Below are 26312 nucleotides of genomic sequence, written 5' to 3' on the forward strand. Positions count from 1 at the left end.
TTCAAGAAGTGTTTGATTATATTTTTTTAAACAAAGACGCTCACAGTCTTGGAAAATGAGTGGGTTCATTACAAATATTGGTTGATATTTCTATGTTAACAAGTAGTATACTGAAGCAATGAACATATACATTAGAATTTCACTCAATTTTTAATGGTGCTCCTTACCTCTTTCCTCAAGAGAATAACGGTTTTCATATACTGAAGAAGACAATTTTTTTTTCTACGAGAATATAACAGAAGCAAACTTGATGCACTTTTAAGTTTGCTATACATTATTAAATTTCCGAACACAACCCAATCATCAATAAATGCAGCTGGGTCTGGGTCTGCGCGTTCCCAGGTATAAACGCTCCCCCCAGGGAACCCGAGGGCAGGAGCGCAGCTTCGGGATCAACCCCCGATACAGACACAACGGATACAAATAATCGCAGAGCACATGCAACAGTGAGCTCAGTGACATTAGAAGCCATGAGTCTAAATAACCATTACCTTTATTTTTTTATAAAACTGATATATAAAACCGGTTACGAGTAGATGGAAAATGGTCAAAAGAATATTCCCCCTCCCCCAACGACAGTTACCGACGCGACCTTCACGCTGTGCGCATGCGCGTCCCTTCATGCGCGTCCCTTCATGCGCGTGCTCCCAACCGACAGCTGGAGCGGTTGCAGGACAAGAGGCGCGTGCCCGAAAGCCCGGCCATTAGCGAGCGTGCGCGCCCACGTGCGCATGCGTGCGGGGCCAGGCCCTGTGGGGACAGGGTCCTGGGGAGGGGCCTGTGGGAAAGGCGGGAAATGGAACCTGAGGAAGAGACTGTGAGGTTTCTTGGGAAACAGGTGATTCCTCTTCTCCAGGAACCTCCACAGCCATCCTATCCTCCATAAAAGAGTGTATAGGAAAAGCCAAAGCACGATTTTTATACTTAAAAGGATGCAGGACAGTTCCCTGTACTTAGAAAGAATCCTGGGTGAACTGTTGTAAGAAGACGTCCGCTCCAAGGCAGTGTTCTCAGATTGGAAGGATTAGTTATGTGCGCCTTGACTATGTTTATTTTGTTCTTATTCATGTCCTTTGCAGAAAACTCCTGGCTTACCTGGGTCCTTGTTCCTGGAGTAGAATGAAGTAGCTTCTTACCATTGGAATAGAAAAAAAATCAAGCCTTAATAATGCATTCTATTAAAGTGTTCTCTTTCAATGAAAAGGGAAAATACTGTGTTTTGTTCGTGGAGCAAAGATTCAAACTCAGATCTCTTTACTGTTAATTCTCTGCTCTTTCTTATGGAGTAAGTAATGAGAACTTAATAGGTTACACCTCTTAGGTAGCGGAGCCAGACAAAATAGAAAACACCACTTAACTTCGAAATTGATATTTTCCTAGCATACAAGGGTCATGTAATGTTTGGGGCATACTTATGCCTAAATATTACTTGTTTACTGAATTTCAAATGTCGTTGGGAAGGTGTATTTCTTTCTAAATATGGCAATGTTATTCCTAGGGATGATTTAAACTTTTCAGAAATATTAGACCTGTTCCTTTCAGTAATCTATCTTAAGGAAATAAGAGTACAGTAATTGCAGGAAAATTGATAATGAAAAAATATAGGATCATATGCTAATTTCATAACCAGAAATAAAAGTGAAAATGTTATTTGAAAGGAACTTACATTGTATTTACTTTGCATGAAATCTCTCTAGAAACATTAAAAGAAGCAACTGACCTTGGTTTCCTCTGCTGAGGTGAACGGTGCAGCCAGTGGAAAGGGCAGGGGGAAAACGTGTTCCTGCATGTTTCATTCCGCAAAATTTGACTTTTACGCCATGAAAATGCTACTTGTTAAAAAATTAATTAAAAGCACTAGAAGATAAAATTTAAAAACATAACTAAAAGAAAATAAAATGAGGAAAAGTGATGATTTTTCCTGGAAGCCTACAAGCATGGGAGTCTCTGATGTAGTGCGACATTCCAGAACAGGACGACAGTGTGCAGGCAAGCCTTGGTGGACACTGCAGAGCTTACAATAACGGACACTATTTATGGGAAACAAGGCTGATGAATATACAGCAATCTAATGGGCTTGATCAGCTGAGCAATCCTAATTTCCAAAGTTGTGTTACCTTATCTCCATAAGTACACGTGCATTTATCAGATAATGTGTTCTAATTTTTGTAAAAAAAGTGGTGTCGTCATTGATGTAAGTGAACAACCTACCACTACAGTTGCAGAGCAGGGTGGGTTGAGGGGCATGAAACCAGGCTGATTAATAAGAACTTGGGATAAGACTTTTGCTGTGAATCTGAGAAAGAATCCACAAATAGCACTGAAGAACTACATACCAATTGAGTTTTAAAATTTGAAGGGAACTTGTGTTTTTTTATCCATCTGTCAGAGCCAGTCATGGAATGCCTCCCCTCCCCCACCTCAGGCCCACCTGCCCTCTGCCCCTCCCCCACTGTAGAATGTCTTCAGTCCTACATTCTCACCCTGCTTAGATTCAAATTTTCAAAACTTAACTCAGATTCCTGAGAATCTGCTGAGAGCAAGTTACTCTCTGGGTCCTGAACCTGAACATTTCTCAAGCTGCAGGCTACCAGACAGCAGTGGCCAGTGTCCACACCTGTGGTGGTGACATCAGAAGGAGGTAGGAATGTAGGATGGGGATGTGTTATCAGAATCCGGCCATCCTTCTAACCTATAGGAATTCAAATATGACCCAGCCCACTGGGACAAGATTAGAGCTGAATTAGAGGAAGGAGAGATCACTGGACTCCCACCAAGGACCACACCTTAGAGGCAGATTGGAAACCAGAGACTTTCAGTGGAGGAAGGGGTGGCCTTAGAGGTAGACCTGGATTTCTGAGCAGAACTACATTGGCTATAGAGAAAGGATGGAAACAGCGGATTGATGCTCTCTAGAAGGGAGAAAAGCCACATAACAAGTGTTAAATAAGTAGCGCGGCTATGTTGTATGGTAACAGAGATGCTTGCCTAAACCCTGTGTCAATTCGTTAGGGCACTTGGAAATTGCTGTATGATTTTATGTCAAGGTTCTGAACTGAAGTAAACTAGGTCTTGTGTGGGCAGTGGGGAGCAATGGTCTAAAGCACAAAATGATTCAGTGGAGTCATCTGTGTCCACATCTGCAATGACAGCGTCTCTGGGTGAGCTAGACTGGAAGTTACTCTAACTGCCACAGCTCAGAACCTCGAAGCTCCTTCCTCCCCAAACACATCTTTGATTTCCCTCCTGGCACATGTTTCCTTTCCTTCAACCTGGACAGGGCAGTAGAGTAATGCCAAATAGTTTTAGAGGTTCGGCTTACCTAAATTGTTCAGAACTGTACTAAGATTGTGGAACCTCAGGTTTTAAAACTCCCTTGAACTTGTTCCTAACCTCATGGTGAACCCTCAGCCCTTGGTTTTACAATTGAGAGGAAGATGTTCCTTCATGAACATGGACTGGAAACTGTGTAGTGTTGGTTCTCCAATGGAACATTTTTAAAGGCAGATTCCTATTTGAAGAGAGAATGGAGAATAGCAAGGAATTAAGTATATTTTCTGTATTGTTATTATTATTAATCTCACTAGCACAGCTTTGTGATTAACTCTGCCTGTGTTGTAGGTTCCTGTTCTCACTGAGCACAGTCTGAGGGAGGGACCTGTGAACGGGAATGTATTCTGGATTTCATAGCCCCAAATCACACCTGACACAAGCCTGGTTGTGAGGGTATTTCCTTTTCCTATTTGAGCTCAAATTAGATGGAGCAGTCAGTTTCCATCACTTGGTGCCAATTTTAAACAGACGGGCTCCTATGTTAACCTCTGACGTCCTCCCCCGATGCCTTTCATTGGCCCTCGCTTACCGTCTCCCAACACAGCTGGCTGTTACATGACAGAATCATGGGGAAATTGGACTCTTCTGCCCTGGAAAGAGAATTTCCTGAGAGGTGGTAGGGTCGTGTGAGCAGTGGGTAGGGGTCCTGGCCCTGTGCAATGAGGGTCTGGGTGGGGCCTACAACTGCAGGCATATGCTGGGAAGGATGTGTAGAGGGCATGAACTTCAGTCCTCTTTGGGTAGAGACTCTTCTCCACTTCTTGTTTTGTAGTTTTGAGAAAGGACAAAAGATGATTTATAATGAGCATCAGGAAAAGGGAGACTGTAGAGAAGAGGAGTAAAACAATCTTTGGGAATCTACCTCCTTCCTAATTTCCCTTTCGCTACCTAAAACTTACTCTAGAGAACCTTCCTTATCTGCTCTTGAGTGACTTGAGGGGCAGTTATCCAAATGTCACTTGTCAAACCTGTTCCTTGTCTGGGATCAGCCCTTGAGACTGGTTGGATATCTGGAAATGATTTCCTCAGTTAGGTGCTGTGGTCCAGTGAGAGCATCGGCTCCTTTCTTTTTAGCAGTCAGAGGTCTGGGAGTCTTGACCTGGGAGCAAGTCCTGCAATGGAAAAACTCTCAGCAGGAGTTCTGTAATCTAAAATCTCTAGGAGGACATTTGGTATCCTTTAAGATGCCCTGTCCACATGCCTGCTCACTTATAAGTTGATAGCTAGAATTTCCCAATTAGTTTAGGAGATCCCCTGATAGCCTCAAAACTGTAGCCTTTTTTAACTATTCTATTCACACATTTCCTTGTCTCCACAGCATCTCCACTGCTCACACCGGACATGACCATGTATCCTGGAGCCTCCTTATATCATTTCATTACACAAACAGTCCCCACACCAATACCTGGTCCACCACACCCACCTATCCGGGGACATTACCCACACCCTATTTTCAATCCATCACTTCCTCCTGGAAACCCTCAGGTGCTGCCTGCTTTCCCTAGAACACTGCTGGTGACAGGAGATGGAGGCCCTGTCACCAGTACACCTGGAGCTGACAAAGTCATTCTCCAAGTCAGGAAACAAGGAGGACCAGCTGAGACCCCTCAAACTCAGTCTGTTATCCTTCCTCAGACACCCCACATTTCAAGTGCCAACGGCATCCTCTGTGGGGGTGTTAATCATCCCCCTCCAGGGAACTTGAGGCCCTCTGCTCTGCAGCCCATCATACCTGCCATGACTCTCAGGGGCACTAAGCCTGGTAATGGGGGCTGGTCTCCAGGCTTTCCTCCTCAAGCTCCACCACCAGTCAGCCCGCTGGCCCCCAATGTTCATTCAGGGAATGCTTTGCCCAGGACACAGGGGGCCTCAGGGCAGGGAGCTGTGGCCTCCACCCAGTCGACACCTTCACTGGATGACTCCTGCAAACCCAGGAGCGTTTATGAGAACTTCCGCTGTTGGCAGCGCTTCAAGTCCCTAGCCCAGAGGTACTTTCACTGGAGTCCTGATGCTGAAGCTCTCTCCTGCTTCCTCATGTGAGTACCTTCCCCCTGTGCGCACATTGGCTGCCCTGGAGGACTCTGATAAAGAGGGCTAGGGGATGGACCATTGATTTTAGGGCATCAGGGAGCACTTGGAGGAAGGTCGTGAGTGCAAAGGGGTGCGATGGGAGAAGATGTATTCCCAGTTATAGCTCACTTCCAGGTGTCTTGTCTCCACTCATCCTTACCACCTTCTATTGGGTTTCTAGCCAATCTACACCTCAGTACCATCCTAATAATCTTCTACATGGGACTAAAAATCAGAGAGGTTTCCTTTGATAAAGTGAGGTTTGAACTGAGGTGTCAGGCTACAAACCCCACACTCCTCCCACTGTACTTTACCTTCCAGCACAAGACTTAACAACATGTCATCCAGGTCTAGTCAAATCCACTGGATTGATGAGAAGTGCAGGAAACAGGCAAAGTACTTTACTTTTGCCCCCACCCTCATTTTCTGGAAAATTCCAATTAGAACTAGGAGGTGTTAGCACATGTACAGTTGTGAAATACTTGGTCCCCCTCACCCAATTTGCAAACCTCAAGAGGTTACCTCACTAGGTAACATCATCTGTGAGACTTTTACACTGGATTCAGAGGATTCCTGAGATTGTTACATGAGCTAATGAATGAAGCACTTGGAAGAGTGAAGTACTTATGTGATGCTTATTACATGACAGCTAGTCTTTTTATTATTTTCTTATGTCATTTTGTCATTACAGTTTAAGAAAAAAAGGGCTCACAGAAGCCAAAATATCCCAGCTAAAGTGTGGGAGTGGATGATAAGCCATGCAGTCCAAGACCATGTGGTATATTGAATGTGAGATAGAGACATGTGTGATTATGGTAGTTTTCTCTTCTCGCACCCAGGACTGCCATCACTCTCTACTCTGTGTTGTCCTACAGTAAAATTATGTGTCAACTACAAGAGTGCATATATCAACTAAACAAGAGGCTTGTTTTCATTTACATCATGCTCCCCAGTAGTGAAACTCCTAAAGAAATCCTCTGGCTCCATAAATTATTCAAGGGGGTCCTGCAGATTTCCAGTTTTGAACAGTATTAATGATTCCACAAATTCTTAAACATTCCATCATCCCTCCTGGAGCAGACTCTCAAATGAAGTCAGCAGTATGATCTCTCTCTTGAGCCAGCTCAGAGCACTTTTTGTGGAAAGAGCTCCAATAACCATTGGCTTTGGAATATGTAATCCTCCTCTTCACACTCTCATGCTGTTTCCCAAAAAATTCCTCCACCTGATGGTCATGTGGGAAGTTGGTTAAACTTCTTAACTTTGGACCTTTGGGAATGGGGCTTGGAATCTGTTTTAAGGTATTCTCCTGGGTCATTGTATCCACAGAGACACTGAAGACACACGGAAGAGGCAGATATTCTAAAATAATTCCTTTCTTTGATTTCTGTCTCTCAGAAATGGATCCTAGTATTAATATCCAATGGTCAGTCAGGGGTATTCTGAGGTGAAAGTACTTACAACCACAGATTATACACTGGAAGGAAGTCATGAAGTGATAGATGGCAGAGAACATAACATTTGGGGGCAGGACAGGAGAAGGAGGAGGTGCATATAGACTGTTACTGACAAGGAGGATTTTAGCCCAGTGCTTCGATCTCTGGCCCGGCGCAAGCCCACCATGAGCCTGGAGGAGGGACTTCACAGAGCTGTGCAGGAATGGCAGCAGACAAGCAATTTTGACCGGATGATCTACTATGAGATGGCAAGAAAGTGAGTCCCAGGATCCTTGCTATTTTGAGGGGGCTGCATTGTGGGGTGTGATGGAGGAAAGTGAGGTAGGCAGTTGTAAGGCAGTGTGGGTGGTCATTAGAGGGAATGCTCAGAGCAGGGGGCGTCAAAAAGGTGGAGATTCCCAGGATGTTGGAGGCACAACTCTCCCCTGCAGTACCTTCCCTCTTAAGCTTTAGTACAGGAATTGTTCTCTTCTCCCTTTCCTCCCTTTTCTTATTTTGGGGCTGCAGATGCCCTGTTCATGAAGGTCTTAGGGTTGATTGGGGTTAATTTCTGCAGATTCCAAGGGGTTAAACTACAAGTTGTAGGGACTGGGCAATGGGTGACATGCTCTACTAGGCAGATTCCTGCTTACCTTGGTGGCAAAGGACCTGGAGGCTACGGGCATAGAATTTGGGATCCATTTTTACACATGATGCAGTGTCCAGAAATTGTTTCCTGTCATCACAGATGAGGCAGGTGTGGAAGAAGTTGGTCAGGGGAAGCCACTGTCTCGGGCATCCGGTGCCTGGGTCTTTCAGCCCTCACTGCAGTTTCTGCCTGTTTCTCCTTGGCTAAAACACAAAGCAATGGAAAAACACATGGAAAACACCTCATTGGAAATTGAACCCCAACCCCAGCGTTTCTTTCTACTTTCTTCCTAGAAACTTCTTCACCCCTGTTCTTGCTAGGCTTACTGTTCTAAGGATCAAATTCCCAGCCTAGGGTTCTTAGTTCCATGTGCTGCTCTCTGGTTTCTATACAATTCTATAGCATCTCAAATCCTACCTTCTGACAGCGGGCTCTTCTGTGTATATCTAGGCAGGAACAGCACTGCCATGGAGGTGAGCATCCACCTGTATGGCCCTGCCATATATTACACAGGCCTGATTTACTGCAATAACGTATACCAATATTGCATAGTCTCAAAGGGTCCTATGTGTCAGAACATAAAGTGAAACAATTAAAATCTGTAGATCCAACCTTGAGGATCTACCAAAGAAAAGATGGTTCATTTTCCTCACATGCTTCTTAAGTGTGATGAATTGTACTGTAGGTGAAAATATGATGCAGAGACCTCATGAGGTTCCCCAGAACTCTTGTTTTTCCACAAGGAGTAAAGCCCCTCTTGGAGCAGCACTTATCCAGGACCTTGAGGACCCACAGAATATACTTCATATACTGTGTTGATGGTGCTGATCTCTTTTTTCTGGGCATCCAAGGAGACTGGGCCTTCCTTAAAGCACTGCTTCTGCCTTTCTCCCATGTTAGATTCAAGGAGTTTGAGACTGAGGAAGAGGGACAAATTGAGATCTTACCGAAGATGACTGGTCCTCAGGGCCCATTAAGAACAGACCCTCCAAAGCTTCATCCCTTGGTGCAAAAAGGCAACGTGGAAGGCCAGCAGCCAGGTATGGCTCAACACACTCCAACAGATTATGATGGCCAAAGGGGGCAGAGGGAGGGCCAAAGGACTCACATCTGGTACTTCTCCTTCAAGACATGGCATTGTACTGCAAGCAGAAAACCCAAGGAGACCCGAGTTACCAGCTTCCAGTTGTCATAAACTAGGTCTACTTTCTCATTTACCATAACTACACTTTCACGTTGACTGACACATACGGATGCATTTATATAATACACTCTAAGATTGGGGGAAGGATGAAGGAATATCTTGCAGTATCTCAGAATATCAGAATTTCCACCTTCCCTTTCTAGGTGAGTATCTCTAAGATCCTCAATATCTCAAATCATCTCCTATATGCACCTTCTCACATGCACCGTAAGATATGGCTCTAACCAATATATGTTTGGAAGATTAAAAGCTGGAGATTCATGCTAATTTCTCTTCCTGATATTCAACCCTGACTTTAGTGTCCATTCCAAAGAAAGCAGGACCCAAAGCACAGTTTCCGAGACAGCGGCAAAACAGACACCAGGAGACACAGAAGACGAAGGCACCCAAGGAGATCCCAGATGCAGCTGTTAAAGGATACATTAACATCATGGATGGGCTGCTAGGGTCTTTGGACTCAGCCCCTGAGGCAGATGGCAAATGGGACACAGAAGAACATGAGCAGCAGCAAGAAGAGGATGGGATTTATGCAGACCCAGATCTCCTCGCATACATTGACAAGCTATGTGCCGAGGAAGATTTTGTTACCAAGGTAGGCTGGCTCTGTAGGTGTGGTGTCCAGCACATTGGAGTGTATTGGCATTGTCAGCAAACTACAATATTTGCTTCTGCCCCAGTCTGTTTCAACCTAATTTTGTTCCTTATCTCCTGAGCTGTCTGTAGTGTTTTTGTGTCTTAGTCAGCTTATGTGTGTGTGCATGTGTGAGTGTCTACAAGTGTACCTGGTGGTCCTGATGGTCCAAAAGAAGCAAAGATCACAAATGGTGGGGTCACATCAAGGCTTGTGCTTTTGGCTCCCAAACTGACAGGTTGGTCAACATCAAGGATGTTCATTTCCTCTTGCTACTTTTTACAGGTGGAGGCAGTCATTAACCCCAAGTTCCTACAAGAATTGCTTTCCCCAGGAGAAGATACAGATTTTGTTGCCCTAATAGAGGAGCTGCAAAAAGAAGAAGGACTTACTCCCACTCAGGTAAACAAAGAGTTGCAGGGAATTTCACAATATAAATTCCAGTGGTGTTGTCTGGTCCTATGTTAACTTCGGTGCCAAGTCTTCTGGAGAAATGCAGTGCATGTGTGTGGTGTAGGTGGAGAATGAGTGGGGATCAGACCATGGAAAGGTGTTCGGAGGGAGTGGTAAGGACTGGATGTTTCAGAATATTGTACAGTAAGATGTGCAGTATGAGCTATATTATCTGCACTTCAAACTTACCTGCCCACTACCCAAGTGCAAATATCTCCCCCATCACTCAGCCACCCGATCCAAGAAATTCTTCAGAGTTGGTAATTTGTCCATTTTCCTTCCTCACAGCTTGCTGAGAAACACCTCCCTGCCTTCAGAGATGGAGAGGGTGCAGAAGCATCCCCAACTCCTGACATACCAAAATTGGACACGGTTCCTCCCACAACACACTTTACCAATGGGCCAGAGATCAGAAATGACCATAACCACCATCGTGGGAATAAAATCAGTATTGAAGGCACACCTCGGAATGGCAGAGCAGACAACAGCGTGGCCCTCCCTGAAAATCTTGTTGTCTCTCAGAGGAGTGAAAAGTCCTCCAATATCCTAACTAAACGACTCACCTGTCCTAAGCAACAACAAAGAGGCAGTGGCCCAACAATGAGAAGCAGGTATGAGGACATTCTGCAAGAATCATCGGCTGCAAGCACACCATCCTGGCAAGGAGACACTTCCAGTGGAGAAAAGGATGAGGAGCTCCAAAGCCTTGCCTTCCTCTTGGCTCCACGACGTTGCATATTTCCATGGGATCTTTCCATGTGCCACTTCTCTCCTGTTGCAGTTCAGTCCTCAAAGCCTCAAAAAAGAAGATGTGAGCCTTCCCTGTCTCATGGAAAGAAGCAGCGCCATATTTAAACAGAAGGGATAAGTGGGACCAAACTCTCCACAAACCAGCCCTCCATGTTGGGGTCCTAAAGTAAATTTTCAACTTTTATATAAAATATAAATATAGTATAACATATAAATAATGTGATATAAATAAAAATTAAGGTTGCTCTGTTGAAAAAATTCTGTCAGTGTTGCAATACTCTGTATACTCTTTTCCCTTCTCATTGATACTTGATGGATTGTGTGACTGTGAAGGACAGATACAGATGGTTCCAGGCTCTATGGATCCACACCTGACTGCCCTCATTTTGCCCTCTACCTTTAGTGTGACTTCCTACAGACAGCTCCTGGGAAGAAACTAACTTTCATGCTTTCCCTCATAGCTGACAAGTCCACGTCCACTTCTCACATGACCTGGCTTGGTTGTGGGTGGTCACGTGGGGGCCTCCCAGTCTTATATATATTTCTTAACAATTTACTCTTGGATTGTGGGACTGTGAATAAAAGATATGGAAGGACCCAGACTCTATGGATCCAGAGCTGACTGGCCTAGTTCTCCCCTCTCCTAGTTGTGTCATTTCCTTCAGAAGGCTCCGGGGAAAAGACTAACTTTATGTTTTCCCTTTTAACTGACTAGTCCCCAGTGGCCCCTTTCCTCATCTCTTACTCACATGCCCTGCCTCGATTGCGGGTGGTCATCTGTGAGTATCCCAGCATTACGTGTGTCTCTTAACAATTTCCTGATGGAATTTTGCTCTTCTACCTTTCGGATTTCTTCACCATTAGCTAATTTTCTCTGATCCTAGAGACTGCACCTCTCGTGTCATGCTTTCCTGATGCAGATATCAGGGATTCAATGATCCTCAGCACACCCAGCTCAATTGCTGTGTGGGTGGTTTGAACAGAGACAGACAAGCTTGGTTTCAGGGGGATTCAGCTCTGTGCATTTCTGCCTCAACATAGGAGATGGCATCATTAAGACACAGATAGGTTAATAAATCTCTAATTGTAGTCAGCTTTCTTAATCAGGAGAACTGACAAAAGGTTATTGTTTATATGTCACATGGCCTAGGCAGGGAGGATACAAAGTCCGTTTGTGTATTTCTATGCAGTTATGAGTCTTCTCCAATTAGATGGGGATGGATCCATTTCCAGTGGCAAACAAGACTCATCTTGGGAGCCTTTCAGATCTTTCAAGGATTATCCCACAACCGCTATTCCCTCCCCTTCCCAATTCATGACTAAAATTCTTACTTTGAATACATGTAAAGATGTATATTAAAGTCTAAAGTTTTTTATTTCCAACATAAGTAAAACCAACTTGACTCTAGAAAAGCCAAACATGGCTGGAGATGTATTGCAAGCCTTGGGCTGCCCTCTGTGTGCAGGATGGACATGGAGTGGGAGGAAGGGGAGAGGGGCTGAGATACCCAGTTGTCCCCCTTCTTGGGCTCTTGTACAGACTTATGCTCAGAGCAGTGGGACTGCTTGGAGATTGGGCTTTTCAGTGACTTGGCTGTGGAGAGTTTATGTTAGCAGAGGACAGAGGTGTTCTGTACCTGACTTCAACAGGCAAGAGTTATTGAGAAAACAATGAAAAGAAAAACAGAGCTAAGAACAAGGAGAAGACTAAAGCTGCTCCATCAGCTGAATTATCTTGTCTTCCCCCTCAGTCTCTGGTTAACTCCTCAAATTTAAGTGTGTGTGGTCCACCTCTTCAAGCCCAATTTACTATTCATAACTGTCGGACACTGAGATTCCCTGCATGGGAAAGCTCTTACACTCACCCTTTTTCCTGCCCATCCACTGTTATGTTCTAAGTTCTGATTACTCCCCCACTGCCTGTGTGGATTTAGAAAAGCTGTGACTCCCAGCGTGTATCCTGTGGTATAGCCCAGCATGCAAAACTGTGGTTGCAGGGTGGTGTCCCACCAGAAGAGGCAAGATGGTGACTGTTCTAGTTTGTTAATGCTGCAGGAATGGATTGGCTTTCAGAAAAGGGAGTTTATTTGGTTACACAGTCACTGTCTTAATACCATAAAGTGTCCAAGGTAAACATCAACAATTGTGTACTTTCACTGGAGGATGGCCAGTGGTGTCCAGAAAACTTCTGTTAGCTGGGAAGGCATGTGGATGGCATCTGCTCCAAAGGTCTTGTTTCAAAATGGCTTTTTCCCAGGACATTCCCCTCTAGTCTGCAGTTACTCAAAAATGTCACTTTTAGTTGCTCTTGGGGTGTTTGTGCTCTCTTAGCTTCTCTCAACCAAGAGTCTGCTTTCAACGGCCATCTTCAAACTGTCTCTCATCTGCAGCTACTCTCTCAGCTTCTGTGCTTTCTTCAAAGTGTCCCTCTTCGCTGCAGCAAGCTTGATCCTTTTGTCTGAGCTTATATACTGCTCCAGTAGTTGAATTCAGACTCACCTTGAATGGGTGGGGAAACACCTTCATGGAAATTATCCAATCAGAGTCTTCACCCACAGTTCAGTGGGGTGCATCTCCATGGAAACACTCAAAGAATTGCAGTCTAATCAATACTGAAACGTCTGCCCATACCAGATTACATCAAAGATAATGGTGTTTTGGAGGACATAATACATTCAAAGTGGCACAGGGACTTACCCTTCCTTATAGCAAGGTTGCCTGAGACCCATCCTTGCTTCCTGCAAACAGCTTGAGATAGAAAGGGACACATGTCAGGATCCTGTCCTGTCATCATCCCACAAATAATATTAACGGTTCTGAATTACAGTTTCTCCTGTGCCACCTGACATCTCCTTCCCAAGTGAGAAGCATCAAGAACATGCCTGATTTTCTTGGTCTTTTGAGCAATGGAAATTTACTCTTGGCCATGATTATTCCAGCCGTTGCCCTTTCTCTGTTCCTAACTGGTCTTCAACAAAGAGAAGTGGGGCTCACAGGCTATGCCCTTCTAAGACACTATGACGATGTCTGGACACTAAGGACCTAATGTCCAGAAGATTCCTAAACACTGCACCATTCAGGCCCATCTGGGATGAGCATCTCTACCAGGTGTTCCCCGCTCCACCTGCTTTACCCTGATGGCTAGACCAGCACCCACATTTGTCATTCAGTGGTAATATGTTGAGCAAATGACAGAGACCTGGTTCCACCATTCACTGGTGTATGATTTTGTGCATGTAAACAACTCGTGTACATTCTGAGTTCTTCATTGGGAAGGGACATAAGACAGTGCAGCTCAGAATGTTTGGAATATTAAACGAATCCTGCTTCTCGTAATCTAGTTCAGACTTGTTTTGTCTTCACAGTCAGGAATGGAAATCTTCATCACTGTTAGGTTCTGGGATTTCTGGTGTTCCTATTTTATCCTCACACACCTGGTTGCCATCTTCCTTTCCCATCCTTGCTTGGTTGAGGAGTTGACAGAATTAGGCACTTCTGTTCTTCCCCATCTCTGTGACATAACTGGCCTTTAAAATCTGTCCCTGAGGAGAGGAGAAAAGATGGTGGCATAGAGAGGAGTGGAAGACTGTTAGTCCCCCCAGGAACAATTCATAAATGACCAAAAAACTAGTAAATAACCGGGAATAACTGCCGGGAGACAAACATGACTGTCCACTCATCATCCACCAACCTGGATTGGGAGGAATGCCCGAGATCACAGCATAAAATCTCTAAGTAAAACTGCAGACCCGTGCTGAGAGCCGAGAGCCCCTCCCTCACAGAAGCCGCGCGGTGCTGGAGAACAGCACTCTCCGAACAAGCTAGTGGACCGCAGCCCAGCTCCATCTGGTATATTAATGTTACCTGCTAAATACAGACAGTGAATCCTCAACGAGCAGACAGAGGCTTTTGGGGACAACTGACCTTGGGAGAGTCACAGGACATATCTGTCTCAGGACGAGGAGCCCAGAGGCTGACGGGCGAACCTGGGAGCTTTTCTGTACCTTTCTCTCTCTGTGGAGAAAACTGCAACCGCTTTCAGCCCACAGAACTTTGCAGTAAAGACAGACTCAGCTATTTTAAAATCAAAACACTTTTATCAGCAGAGTCAGAGAAACAAAGAACTTCCTGACACGCAGGGACCTCTCTGGAGGGGGCATAACTTCCCAAGAGGAAAGGGAGGGGCCCAGCTTTACTGCCCAGCTTTCCAGAACCAGACCCCAAAGCCTCGGGGAGGAGAGCCACAGGCCACATCCTCTTACACAGGTGGTGACGGACTGCACCTGCCAAACAGAAAAGCACAGGTGTATTAATCCTCCATAAGAAAAACCATCAGGGGAACCGGATACTGAATATTTCCTTCTTCTGTGACCTGAACCTGTTCTTATCTGGGAAAACCTGATTGGGGTGGCCTAGGAGGTCAGATGCCTAGACAACAGAAATCTACAACCTATACTAAAAAAAATGAAGCTATGACCCAGTCAAAGGAACAAACATTCACTTCAACTGAGATACGGGAATTTAAACAACTAATGCTAAATCAATTCAAAAACTTTAGAGAATATTTCACAAAAGAGATAGAGGCTGTAAAGAAAGCACTGGGCATATGTAAGGCAGAAATTGAAAGCTCAAAAAACATCTAGTAGAATCTATGGAAATGAAAGGCACAACACAAGAGATGAAAGACACAATGGAAACAGCAGACATCAAGAGGCAGAAGACAACACTCAAGAACTGGAGAATAAAATGCCTGAAAGCCTACATGCAAAGGAACAGATGGAGAAAAGAATCAAAAAATATGAGCAACATCTTTGGGAACTTAAGATGAAACAAAGTACAACAATTTACATATCATTGTGTCCCAGAAGGAGAAGAGAAGGGAAAAGGGGGTAGAGACAATAATAGAGGAAATAATCAATGAAAATTTCCCATCTTTTATGAAAGACATAAAATTACAGATCCAAGAAGTGCAGCGTACTCCAAACAGAATAGATCTGAATAGGCCTACGCCAAGACACTTAATAATCATATTATCAAATGTCAAAGACAAAAAGAGAATCCTGAAAGCAGCAAGAGAAAAGCAATCCATCACATATACAAGGAAGCTTAATAAGACCTATGTGCGGATCCTCTCAGCAGAAAACTATTGGAGGCACCATAAAAAAGGAAGTGGCTGTGATATATTAAGATACTGAAAGAGAAAAACCACCAACCAAGAATCCTATATCCAGCAAGCTGTCCTTCAAATATGAGGGAGAGCTCAAAATATTTTCTGACAACAGACAATGAAGAGACTTTGTGAACAAGGACACCTGCCCTACAGGAAATACTAAAGGGAGCACTGCAGAGTGGACCAGGAGAAGAATGGAGTGTGTGGTTCAGACTACAATTTTGGGCGATGGTAGCACAGCAATGTACATACACTGAGCAAAGATAGCTATGTATACGGTTTGAGAGAGGAAGGTTGGGAGCATGTGAGACACCAGAAGAAAGGAGGAAAGGTAAAGAATGGGACTGTGTAACCTCGGTGAAATCTATGTTCAACAATTGTGATAAAATGTACAAATATGTTCTTTTATGCGGGAGAACAAGCAAATGTCAACCTTGCAAGATGTTAAAAATGAGAGGTATTGGGAGGGATGCAGTCAGCATAAACTAGAGACTGTAACTAACAGTATCATTGTATTATGCTTCCTTTAATGTAACAAAGGTGATATACCAAGGTAAATGCAGATAAGAAGAGGGGATAGGGGAGGCATGTTAGATACTTGACATTGTTGGTGTTGTCTGACTCTTTACCCTACTTTGATTTAAGATTACTTTTCCTTTTGCTACTTCCTAGCTGTCATTTTTTTCCTCTTTCTTTTCCCTCTCTACCTTCTTGACTCTCCTCCTTCCTTGTGGAAGAAATGTAGATGCCTTATATAGATAGTGGTGAAGGTGGTGAACACATAAATATGTGACCATACAGAGAACCATCGATTGTTTACTTAGGATGGAATGTATGAGGTGTGAACAAAACATCTTAAAAAAAAAATGGTTGATGTCAAAACCTCAAGGGCAAATATACTGTAGTGAAATAAGACCAGACACATATGGACAAATATTGCAGGGTCTCACTGATAAGAACTAATTTTAATATGTAAACTCATAGACATGAAATATAAGGGTACCAAGATATAGGATGAGGCTTAAGAATGGGGACCAGTTGCTTAGTATGAGCAGAATGTTCAACTAGGAGGAACTTAAATGTTTGGAAAATGAACCAGGGGTGTTGGTAGCAAGATGTGAGAATAACTACACAGCGCGAATGGTGTGTGAATGAGGTGGAAAGGGGAATCTCAGAGTCATATATGTCACAGAAGGAGATTTGGAGTCAAAAGATGGGAATTGTATAAAACTGAATCCTACAGTGGGCAATGTCCATGATTAACTGTACAAATATTAGAACACTCTGCCATGAACCAGAACAAATGTATGACAATACAACTAGAAGTTAATAATAGAGGGACATATAGGGAAGAAATATATACCTTTTAAACTATATACTAAAGTTAGTAGTCTTTCAACATTCTTTCATAAACAGTAACAAATGTACTATACCAACACTACAAGTCAGCAATTGAGGGGTGTTGGTTAGGGATATGGGAGGATTCGAGTTTCCTTTTCTTTTTCTTTCCTTTTTTTCCCCATCTTTCACTTTATTTCTTGCTGGAGTAATGAAAAGTTCTAAAACTCGAACAAAAATTAAGTGTGGTGATGGATACAGCTGTAAGAGGGCACCAGGGGCAACTGATTGTACACTTTGGATCTTTGGATAATTGTATGGTATCTGAACAATCCCAATAAAAATTAAAAAAAAAATCTGTCCCTGAATCTCCAGAGTGGGAAATATCTAAAGGGCCGTCAGTATGACTTTCCTCCCTGACCACCACCTGACAGCCATGTGTCAAAGGCCAGAAGAAGTGCTGAGTTGCCCGGGCTTCCGGGATGTAACAGGCATTCACTTAACACAGTTTCTTTTTGGTCTGATTTTCCTTTTTTCTCTGGCAGTACATAGGTCAGGAATTGTTTTGCAAGAGTTCAATAGTCCCCTAAGATGGGCAGCAACTGAAGAAGATGTTGCAGGAGAAATCCAATTTTCTGTCCTCATTTCTCCTTGAGGTTTACAAATTCACACACAAGCCACCCACACATCCTTACACCCCAAAACTGCATTGCCATACTAAATACACCTCACTGTATACTAAACTCTGCCTTCCCAGGGTTTACATTTTAATACAAGCAATGCTTCATATAGTGTTCAGTCAGCAATTATTTATTCTGGAAAATAATTTTTCCCACTTTTCCTTTCAATGGCTTCTCCTGTAACATCCCATAAAGCAGATAGGTAAAGTTCAAAATTGTGGAAGAATGCAACCTACTATACTGTAATTCCACGTGACAATGTTTGGGTGTCAGTTATGACAAAAATGGTCCAATAGGAAGAGGTCAAACAGGAAGTGAAAATGAAGAAGTGGTTTAATATTTCCCTTGTAGAAACACACTGCAATCTTAGAAAAATTAGTCAGCTATAAAACTTTTTAATTACAAGGTATAAGACATGTATCTCAAATTATTAATGGACAGTGAAGAAGAATCTATGAACATTGACAATGTCGATATATCATAGCTTGTAATTCTTTAAGTTAAGAGAACTAAGGATGCTTATATATACCAAATTAATACATGCTATATACCACAAGTTTTTAAATATTAGAAAACTGAGGCATAGGGATGTCAAGTGACTGTCTTGAGGTTATAAAATAACAATTAGGACAGCCAGGATTGGACCGAAGTGTGGTGAGTTCTGGAGCCCACATCAATAAGTGCTCCATATATAACCTCTGAAGGAAATGGAAGCAACCTACAGAAACCCCTACTGACAATATAACAAGACCAGGCACCGTTAATGAAAACACAGTACTTTGCCAGTGACCAGCACAGAATCCCCCATGTGTCTGTCTCTTTGTGTGCGCATGTGTAATTCCTCAGAACTACAACATTCACGATGGGTAACCAGGCAGTGTGGAATAGTGTTGAGAGTTGACCGTGTGTGTTGTCGGTGGCTAGGCCAGGCTGTCTCCCCTGAATTGTTGCCAAGCAATTAAGAAATGGCTCCTCATGACCAAGCTCTAGTTATCAGTACACAATTGACTGATATCTGGGCTTAAGTCTTAAGAAAGCTCAACCTGGAGGAAGACTATCAGAAGTTCCTATATCAGGCCTAGAAAATGGGGCATTGAAATGTCATTCCTGCAACCTCATAAAGTGCATGGCTGGAGATCTGCATTGGGAACAAGAGAACTTGGAAAATCCCCACATGAGGGCTCCCTATGACCTGGTAAAATCCTCACCCAGGAGGTTTCAAGAGTCACCATCACACCTACACATCCCTGTTGATCATCTCTAGGACACCTGATAAACGACTTGACTGAATTCTAAGGCCAGAAATTCCATTGAGCCCATTTTCTTTAAACTGTATTGACTAAAATGGAGCAGTGAGAGCTCTCATTTTCCTGTCTCAACCCAATCTTCGGAAGGACTGACTCCACCATCCATTTCATAGTCATTTCCTGCAATGTCTTTGGCTTATTTCATTCCAAAGAATATGTTTTTGGTGCATTTTTAAAAATTTAGGTGGATTTAAAAAATTCTCTGTTGGTAAGCACAGAGACAAAGCCTAAAGATTAAAATCATAGGCTCATACTGTTCCTAATTAGTACAAATAAATTTATTGAACTTGGTAGACTATTCTGACCCTCACAATCTTTTAATATGGAACTGAGCAAATGTGGGTCTTTCTTCTTCATCACATTCGGAAAGAGACCCTCTAAATTGCGGACAGCACAAAGCAAACTGACATCCTGATCATACCAATATAATCAGGACACATAGACGTGAACCAGATCATACTCTATCTTTATTTTAATGCAATTTTATTGAGATATATTCACATAACATACAATCTTTCAAAGGGTACACTCAGATAGTATCATCATAGAATTCTGCATTAATCACCAAAATCAATCTTTGAAAATTTTCATTACTCCAAAAAATAAAAATTAGAATACAAAAGAACATCCAAAACATTCCATTCCCCTCCTTCCATTGTTCATTTACTTTTCTTCACTCATTGTTTTTTTAACTTTATCAAAAAAATTAAAAAACAAACAAAAAAACCATTTCAAAAAACCCAAAACAAAGAAATAAGAAAAAATAAATAACCTAAAATAACTACATTGCTTCCAACATGTTCCTACCCTGACCCAAGAAAATAAACAGACTCTAACCCAACAAAGGAATAAAAAAAAAAAAACCTAAAATAACTACATTTCTGTGAACTTGTTCCTACCATCTCCCCCAGAAATTAACAAACCATAGACATTCCTGGGCATTCTCATAAGATTAAGTGTACCCTCCATAACTTAGCTGTTCTTACCGGATTATCATTCCCCCTTCAATATTGCTATCACTAGGTCCCCTACATTCTACAATATAACAAATTATTTTACAATTTTCACAGTGTTCACATTAGTGGTAACATACAATATCTCTCTTTTTGTGCCTGGCTGATTTTGCTCAGCATTATCTCTTCAAGGTTCATCCACGTTGTCATATGTTTCATGACCGTGGTCCTTCTTACTACTGTGTAGTATTCCATCGTGTGTATATACCACATTTTGTTTATTCACTCATCTATTGAAGGACTTTTCGATTGTTTCCATTTCTTGGAAATTGAAAATAATGCTGCTATGAACATCAGTGTGCAAGTATCTCTTCATTTCACTGCTTTCAGATATTCCAGGTATATGTCAAGAAGTGGAATTGCTGGATGGAAGGGTAGCTCTATATCTAGTTTTCTAAGGAACTGCCAGACTGACTTCCAGAGTGGTTGTACCATTATACAGTCCCACCAACAATGAATAAGAGTTCCAATTTCTCCACATGCTCTACAGCATTTGTAGTTTCCTGTTTAATAGCAGCCATTCTAATTGGTGTGAGATGATATCCCATTGTGGTCTTAAATTGCATCTCCATAATAGCTAGTGAAGATGCACATTTTTTCATGTGTTTCTTAGCCATTTGTATTTCCTCTTCAGTGAAATGTCTTTTCATATCTTTTCCCCATTTTATAATTGGGCTGTCTGTACTATTGCTGGTGAGTTGTACGATATCTTTATATATGTAAGGTATCAGTTGTTTGTCAGATATGTGGATTCCAAATATTATTCCCCATTGAGTTGGCTGCCTCTTTACCTTTTTGGCAAATTCCTTTGAGGTGCATGAGCTTTTAAGTTTGGAGAGTACCCATTTACCTATTTTTTGTTTTGTTGCTTGTGTTTTGGGTGTAAGGTCTAAGAAGTGACCTCCTAATACTAGGTCTTGAAGATGTTTCCCTACATTATCTTAGGAGTTTTATCATACTCTCTCTTATAGTGAGGTCTTTAATTCACTTTAAGTTAATTTTTGTTTAGGGCGTGAGGTAGGGGTCCTCTTACATTCTTTTGGATATGGATATCCAGCTCTTACAGGCCCATTTGTTGAAAAGACTGTTATGTCTCAGTTCAATGACTTTGGGGGCCTTATCAAAGATCAGTCAACCATAGATCTGGGGGGCTATCTCTGAATTCTCAATTTGATTCCATTCTTCAATATGTCTATCGTTGTGCTAGTATCATGCTGTTTTGACTACTGAGGATTTATATAATAAGCTTCAAAGCCAGGGAGTGTTAAGTCCTCCCACTTTGTTTTTCTTTTTAGAATATTTTGAGCAATTTGAGGCATCTTCCCTTTCCAAATAAATTTGATAACAAGCTTTTCCAAGTCTGAAAAGTAGGTTGTTGGAATTTTAATAGGAATTGCATGGAATCTATAGATGACTTTGGGTAGAATTGACATCTTAATGACATTCAGCCTTCCTATCTATGAACATCTTTTCCATCTATTTAGGTCCCCTTTTATTTCCATCTTTTTAGGTCCACTTCTATTTCTTTTAATGAAGTTATGTAGCTTTCTAAGTATAGGTCCTTTACATCCTAGGTTAAGTTTACTCTTAGGTACTTGATTTTTTTAGCTGCTATTGAGAATGGAATCATTTGCTTGAGTGTCTCTTCAGTTATGTATTTTCTAGTGTATACAACATTACTGACTTATGTGCATTAATCTTGTATCCTGCTACTTTGCTAAATTTATTAGCTCAAGTAGCTGTGTCGCGGATTTCTCAGGGTTTTCCAGATACAAGATCATATCATCTGCAAATAATGACAGTTTAAGTTCTTCCTCTCCAATTTGGTGTATTTTATTTCTTTGTCTTGCCAGAATGCTCTGGCTAGCACTTCTAGCACAATGCTGAATAACAGTGACGACAGTGTGGGTTACTCATATACGCCCTTTATCATATTGAGGAAGTCTCCTCCAATTCCTACCTTTTGAAGTGTTTCCATTGACAAATGATGCCGGAATTTGTCGACTGCTTCTTCAGCATCTATTGAGATGTTCATTTGATTTTTCCCTTTGATTTGATAATGTGTTGTAGTATATTGATTAAGAGCTAAATAAAGACATAACTGAACAACTGTAGAGGCCATAGAATCAATTTCCGGGGAAAACACAAACAACCTAGACTGACCCAAGAAGAAATAGAAGCCCTCAACAAAACAATCACAAGCAAAGAGAGCCAATCAGTTATCAAAAATCTTCCTACAAATAAATGCCCAGGGCCAGATGGCTTCACAGGGGAGTTTTATCCAACTTTCCAAAAAGAATTGACACCAATTCCTGCTCAAATTCTTTCAAAAAATTGAAGAAAAAGGAATGCTGCCCAGCTCATTTTATGAAGCTAATATCACTCTGACACCAAAACTAGATAAAGACACTATAGAAAAGGGAAACTATAGGCCAATCTCCCTAATGAATATAGATACAAAAATTATTAACAAAATTCAAAATGAAATCCAAAGGCACATTAAAAGAATTATGCACCACAACCAAGTGGGGTTCATTCCTGGAATGCAAGAGTGGTTCACATGTTCAACATAAGAAAATCAACTAATGTTAATTCAACATATAAACAAATCAAAAGGGAAAAATCAAATGATCATCTTCATTGACACTGAAAAAGCATTCAACAAAATTCAACATCCCCTTTTTGATAAAAAAAAAAAAATTCAAAATGTAGGAATTAAAGGAAACTTCCTCAATAGTATAAAGGGCATATATGAAGGAGCCACAGCCAGCATAGTACTCAATGCTGTGAGGCTGAAAGGCCTTCCCCCTAAGATCAGAAACAAGACAAGGATGCCCACTGCCACTTCTATTATTCGACACTGTGCTAGAAGTTCTAGCCAGAAGAATTCACCAAGATAAAGATGTAAAAGGTATCTAAATTGGAAAAGAAAATGTAAAACAGCCATTATTTGCAGATGACTTGATGTTAGATTTGAAAAATCCTGAAAACAAACAAATTCAGCAGAGTGGTGGGACATAAGATTAATGCACATAAGTTCGCTACATTGCTATACCCTAGTAATCAACTAACTGAAGAGGAAATTAAAAAAAAACTCAATTCACCATAGCAACTAAAAAACTCAAGTACCTAGGAAAAAACTTACCCAAGGACATAAAAGACCTCTACACAGAAAATAACAAAATTTTGCTGAAAGTAATAAAAAAAAGGACCCTAATAGTGGAAAAATATTTATTCCATGCTCATGGATTGGAAGACTAAATATTGTTAAGATATCAATTTTACCCAAACTGATCTACAGATTCAATGCAATCCCAATCCAAATTCCAACAACCTACTTTGTAGACTTGGAAAAGCTAGTTATCAAAAGAAAGGAAAAGGGGCTTCAAATTGCCAAAAACATCCTAAAAAACAAGAACAAAGTGGGAGAAATTTCACTTCCAGACTTTGAAGCCTACTATAAAGATACACTGGTCAAAACAGCATAGTAGTTGCATAAAGATAGACATATTGATCAATGGAATCAAATTAGAGTCCAGAAACAGACCCCCCAAATGATGTTGATAAGGCCCCCAAATCTACTGAACTGGAACAGAACAGTCTCTTAAACAAATGGGGCTGGGAGAACTGGATAGCCATAACAGAAACCATGAAAGAAGACCCCTATCTCACACCCTATACAAAAATTAACTCAAAGTGGATGCAAAGACCTCAATATAAGAAACAGTGCCGAGACTGGTGAGCTGTATGTTTTAGTTACTCCTCCAGGAAAGTAGGTAGAAAGCCAGGAACTGCGTGGACTGGACACCACAGAGCAATCTGACTTTGGGCATACTTCATACAACACTCATGAAAACGTGGAACTGCTGAGATCAGCGAAATCTGTAAGTTTTTGCGGCCAGGGGACCCGCGCCCCTCCCTGCCAGGCTCAGTCCCGGGGGAGGAGGGGCTGTCAGCTCCAGGAAGGAGAAGGCAGAACTGCAGTGGCAGCCCTTATCGGAAACTCATTCTACTGATTCAAACTCCAACCATAGATAGACTGAGACCAGACACCAGAGAATCTGAGACCAGCCAGCCCAGCAGAGAGGAGACAGACATAGAAAAAAACAACACAAAAAACTCCAAAATAAAAGCGGAGGATTTTTGGAGTTCTGGTGAACATAGAAAGGGGAAGGGCCCTGAGGCGCATATGCAAATCCTGAAGAAAAGCTGATCTCTCTGCCCTGTGGACCTTTCCTTAATGGCCCTGGTTGCTTTGTCTCTTAGCATTTCAATAACCCATTAGATCTCTGAGGAGGGCCCGTTTTTTTTTGTTGTTGTTGTTTTTTTTTTTTTTTTTAATCCTTTTTTTCTTTTTCTAAAACAATTACTCTAAGAAGCCCAATACAGAAAGCTTCAAAGACTTGCTATTTGGGCAGGTCAAGTCAAGAGCAGAAATAGGAGAGCTCTGAGACAAAACGCAATAATCCAGTGGCTGAGAAAATTCACTAAACACCACAACTTCCCAAGAAAAGGGGGGTGTCCGCTCACAGCCATCATCCTGGTGGACAGGAAACACTCCTGCCCATCGCCAGCCCCATAGCCCAGAACTTCCCCAGACAACCCAGTGTGACGGAAGTGCTTCAAATAACAGGCACACACCACAAAACTGGGCGTGGACATTAGCCTTCCCTGCAACCTCAGCTGATTGTCCCAGAGTTGGGAAGGTAGACCAGTGTGAATTAACAAAGCCCCATTCAGCCATCATTTCAGCACACTGGGAGCCTCCCTACACAGCCCAGCAGCCCAGAACTGCCCTGGGGGGACGGCACTCACCTGTGACATAGCACAGTCATCCCTCAACAGAGGACCCAGGGTGCACGGCCTGGAAGAGGGGCCCACTTGCAAGTTTCAGGAGCCATACGCCAATACCAAGGACTTGTGGGTCAGTGGCAGAGACAAACTGTGGCAGGACTGAACTGAAGGATTAGACTATTGCAGAAGCTTTAAAACTCTAGGATCACCAGGGAGATTTGATTGTTAGAGCCACCCCCCCTCCCTGACTGCCCAGAAACAAGCCCCATACACAAGGCAGGCAACACCAACTACACACACAAGCTTGGTACACCAATTGGACCCCACAAGACTCACTCCCCCACTCACCAAAAAGGCTAAGCAGGGGAGAACTGGCTTGTGGAGAACAGGTGGCTCGTGGACGCCACCTGCTGGTTAGTTAGAGAAAGTGTACTCCACGAAGCTGTAGATCTGATAAATTAGAGATAAGGACTTCAATTGGTCTACAAATCCTAAAAGAACCCTATCAAGTTCAGCAAATGCCACGAGGCCAAAAGCAACAGAAAATTATAAAGCATATGAAAAAACCAGACGATATGGATAACCCAAGCCCAAGCACCCAAATCAAAAGACCAGAAGAGACACAGCACCTAGAGCAACTACTCAAAGAACTAAAGATGAACAATGAGACCATAGTACAGGAGATAAAGGAAATCAAGAAGACCCTAGAAGAGCATAAAGAAGACATTGCAAGACTAAATAAAAAAATGGATGATCTTATGGAAATTAAAGAAACTGTTGACCAAATTAAAAAGATTCTGGACACTCATAGTACAAGACTAGAGGAAGTTGAACAACAAATCAGTGACCTCGAAGACGACAGAATGGAAAATGAAAGCATAAAAGAAAGAATGGGGAAAAAAATTGAAAAAACGAAATGGACCTCAGGGATATGATAGATAATATGAAACGTCCAAATATAAGACTCATTGGTGTCCCAGAAGGGGAAGAAAAGGGTAAAGGTCTAGGAAGAGTATTCAAAGAAATTGTTGGGGAAAACTTCCCAAATCTTCTAAACAACATAAATACACAAATCATAAATGCTCAGCGAACTCCAAATAGAATAAATCCAAATAAACCCACTCCGAGACATATACAGATCACACTGTCAAACACAGAAGAGAAGGAGCAAGTTCTGAAAGCAGCAAGAGAAAGCAATCACCCACATACAAAGGAAACAGCATAAAACTAAGTAGTGACTACTCAGCAGCCACCATGCAGGCAAGAAGGCAGTGGCACGATATATTTAAATTCTGAGTGAGAAAAATTTCCAGCCAAGAATACTTTATCCAGCAAAGCTCTCTTCAAATTTGAGGGAGAGCTTAAATTTTTCACGGACAAACAAATGCTGAGAGAATTTGCTAACAAGAGACCTGCCCTACTGGAGATACTCAAGGAGCCCTACAGACAGAGAAACAAAGAAAGGACAGAGAGACTTGGAGAAA

At 42.2% G+C, this 26312-nt stretch overlaps 1 protein-coding gene and 1 long non-coding RNA gene across 3 annotated transcripts in view; one reads left to right on the forward strand and one right to left on the reverse strand.

The window, feature by feature from the left end:
- LOC119516052 overlaps window positions 1–568 on the reverse strand; it is a 38308-nt gene extending 37740 nt beyond the window's left edge. Inside the window, exons 1-2 of one of the 2 annotated variants that reach the window (XR_005213186.1) lie at window positions 492–566; window positions 168–222 (exon numbers count right to left, since the gene is read on the reverse strand). This is a non-coding gene — a long non-coding RNA (uncharacterized LOC119516052). Of the gene's footprint in view, window positions 1–167; window positions 223–491 lie in introns of both variants that reach the window. The other variant, XR_005213185.1, reaches the window with a different exon arrangement.
- Window positions 569–607: 39 nt separating this feature from the next.
- The window catches only part of LOC119516035 (NUT family member 2G-like), an 87138-nt gene continuing 61433 nt past the window's right edge, over window positions 608–26312 (forward strand). The window contains exons 1-5 of the mRNA XM_037812226.1: window positions 608–735; window positions 4839–5369; window positions 6988–7116; window positions 8389–8528; window positions 8992–9284. Coding sequence (XP_037668154.1) covers window positions 608–735; window positions 4839–5369; window positions 6988–7116; window positions 8389–8528; window positions 8992–9284 — 1221 coding nt within the window. The remainder of the gene's footprint in view (window positions 736–4838; window positions 5370–6987; window positions 7117–8388; window positions 8529–8991; window positions 9285–26312) is intronic.

The sequence above is a fragment of the Choloepus didactylus genome, chromosome 19 (assembly GCF_015220235.1).
Source record: "Choloepus didactylus isolate mChoDid1 chromosome 19, mChoDid1.pri, whole genome shotgun sequence".
Classification (NCBI taxonomy): Eukaryota; Metazoa; Chordata; class Mammalia; order Pilosa; family Megalonychidae; genus Choloepus; species Choloepus didactylus.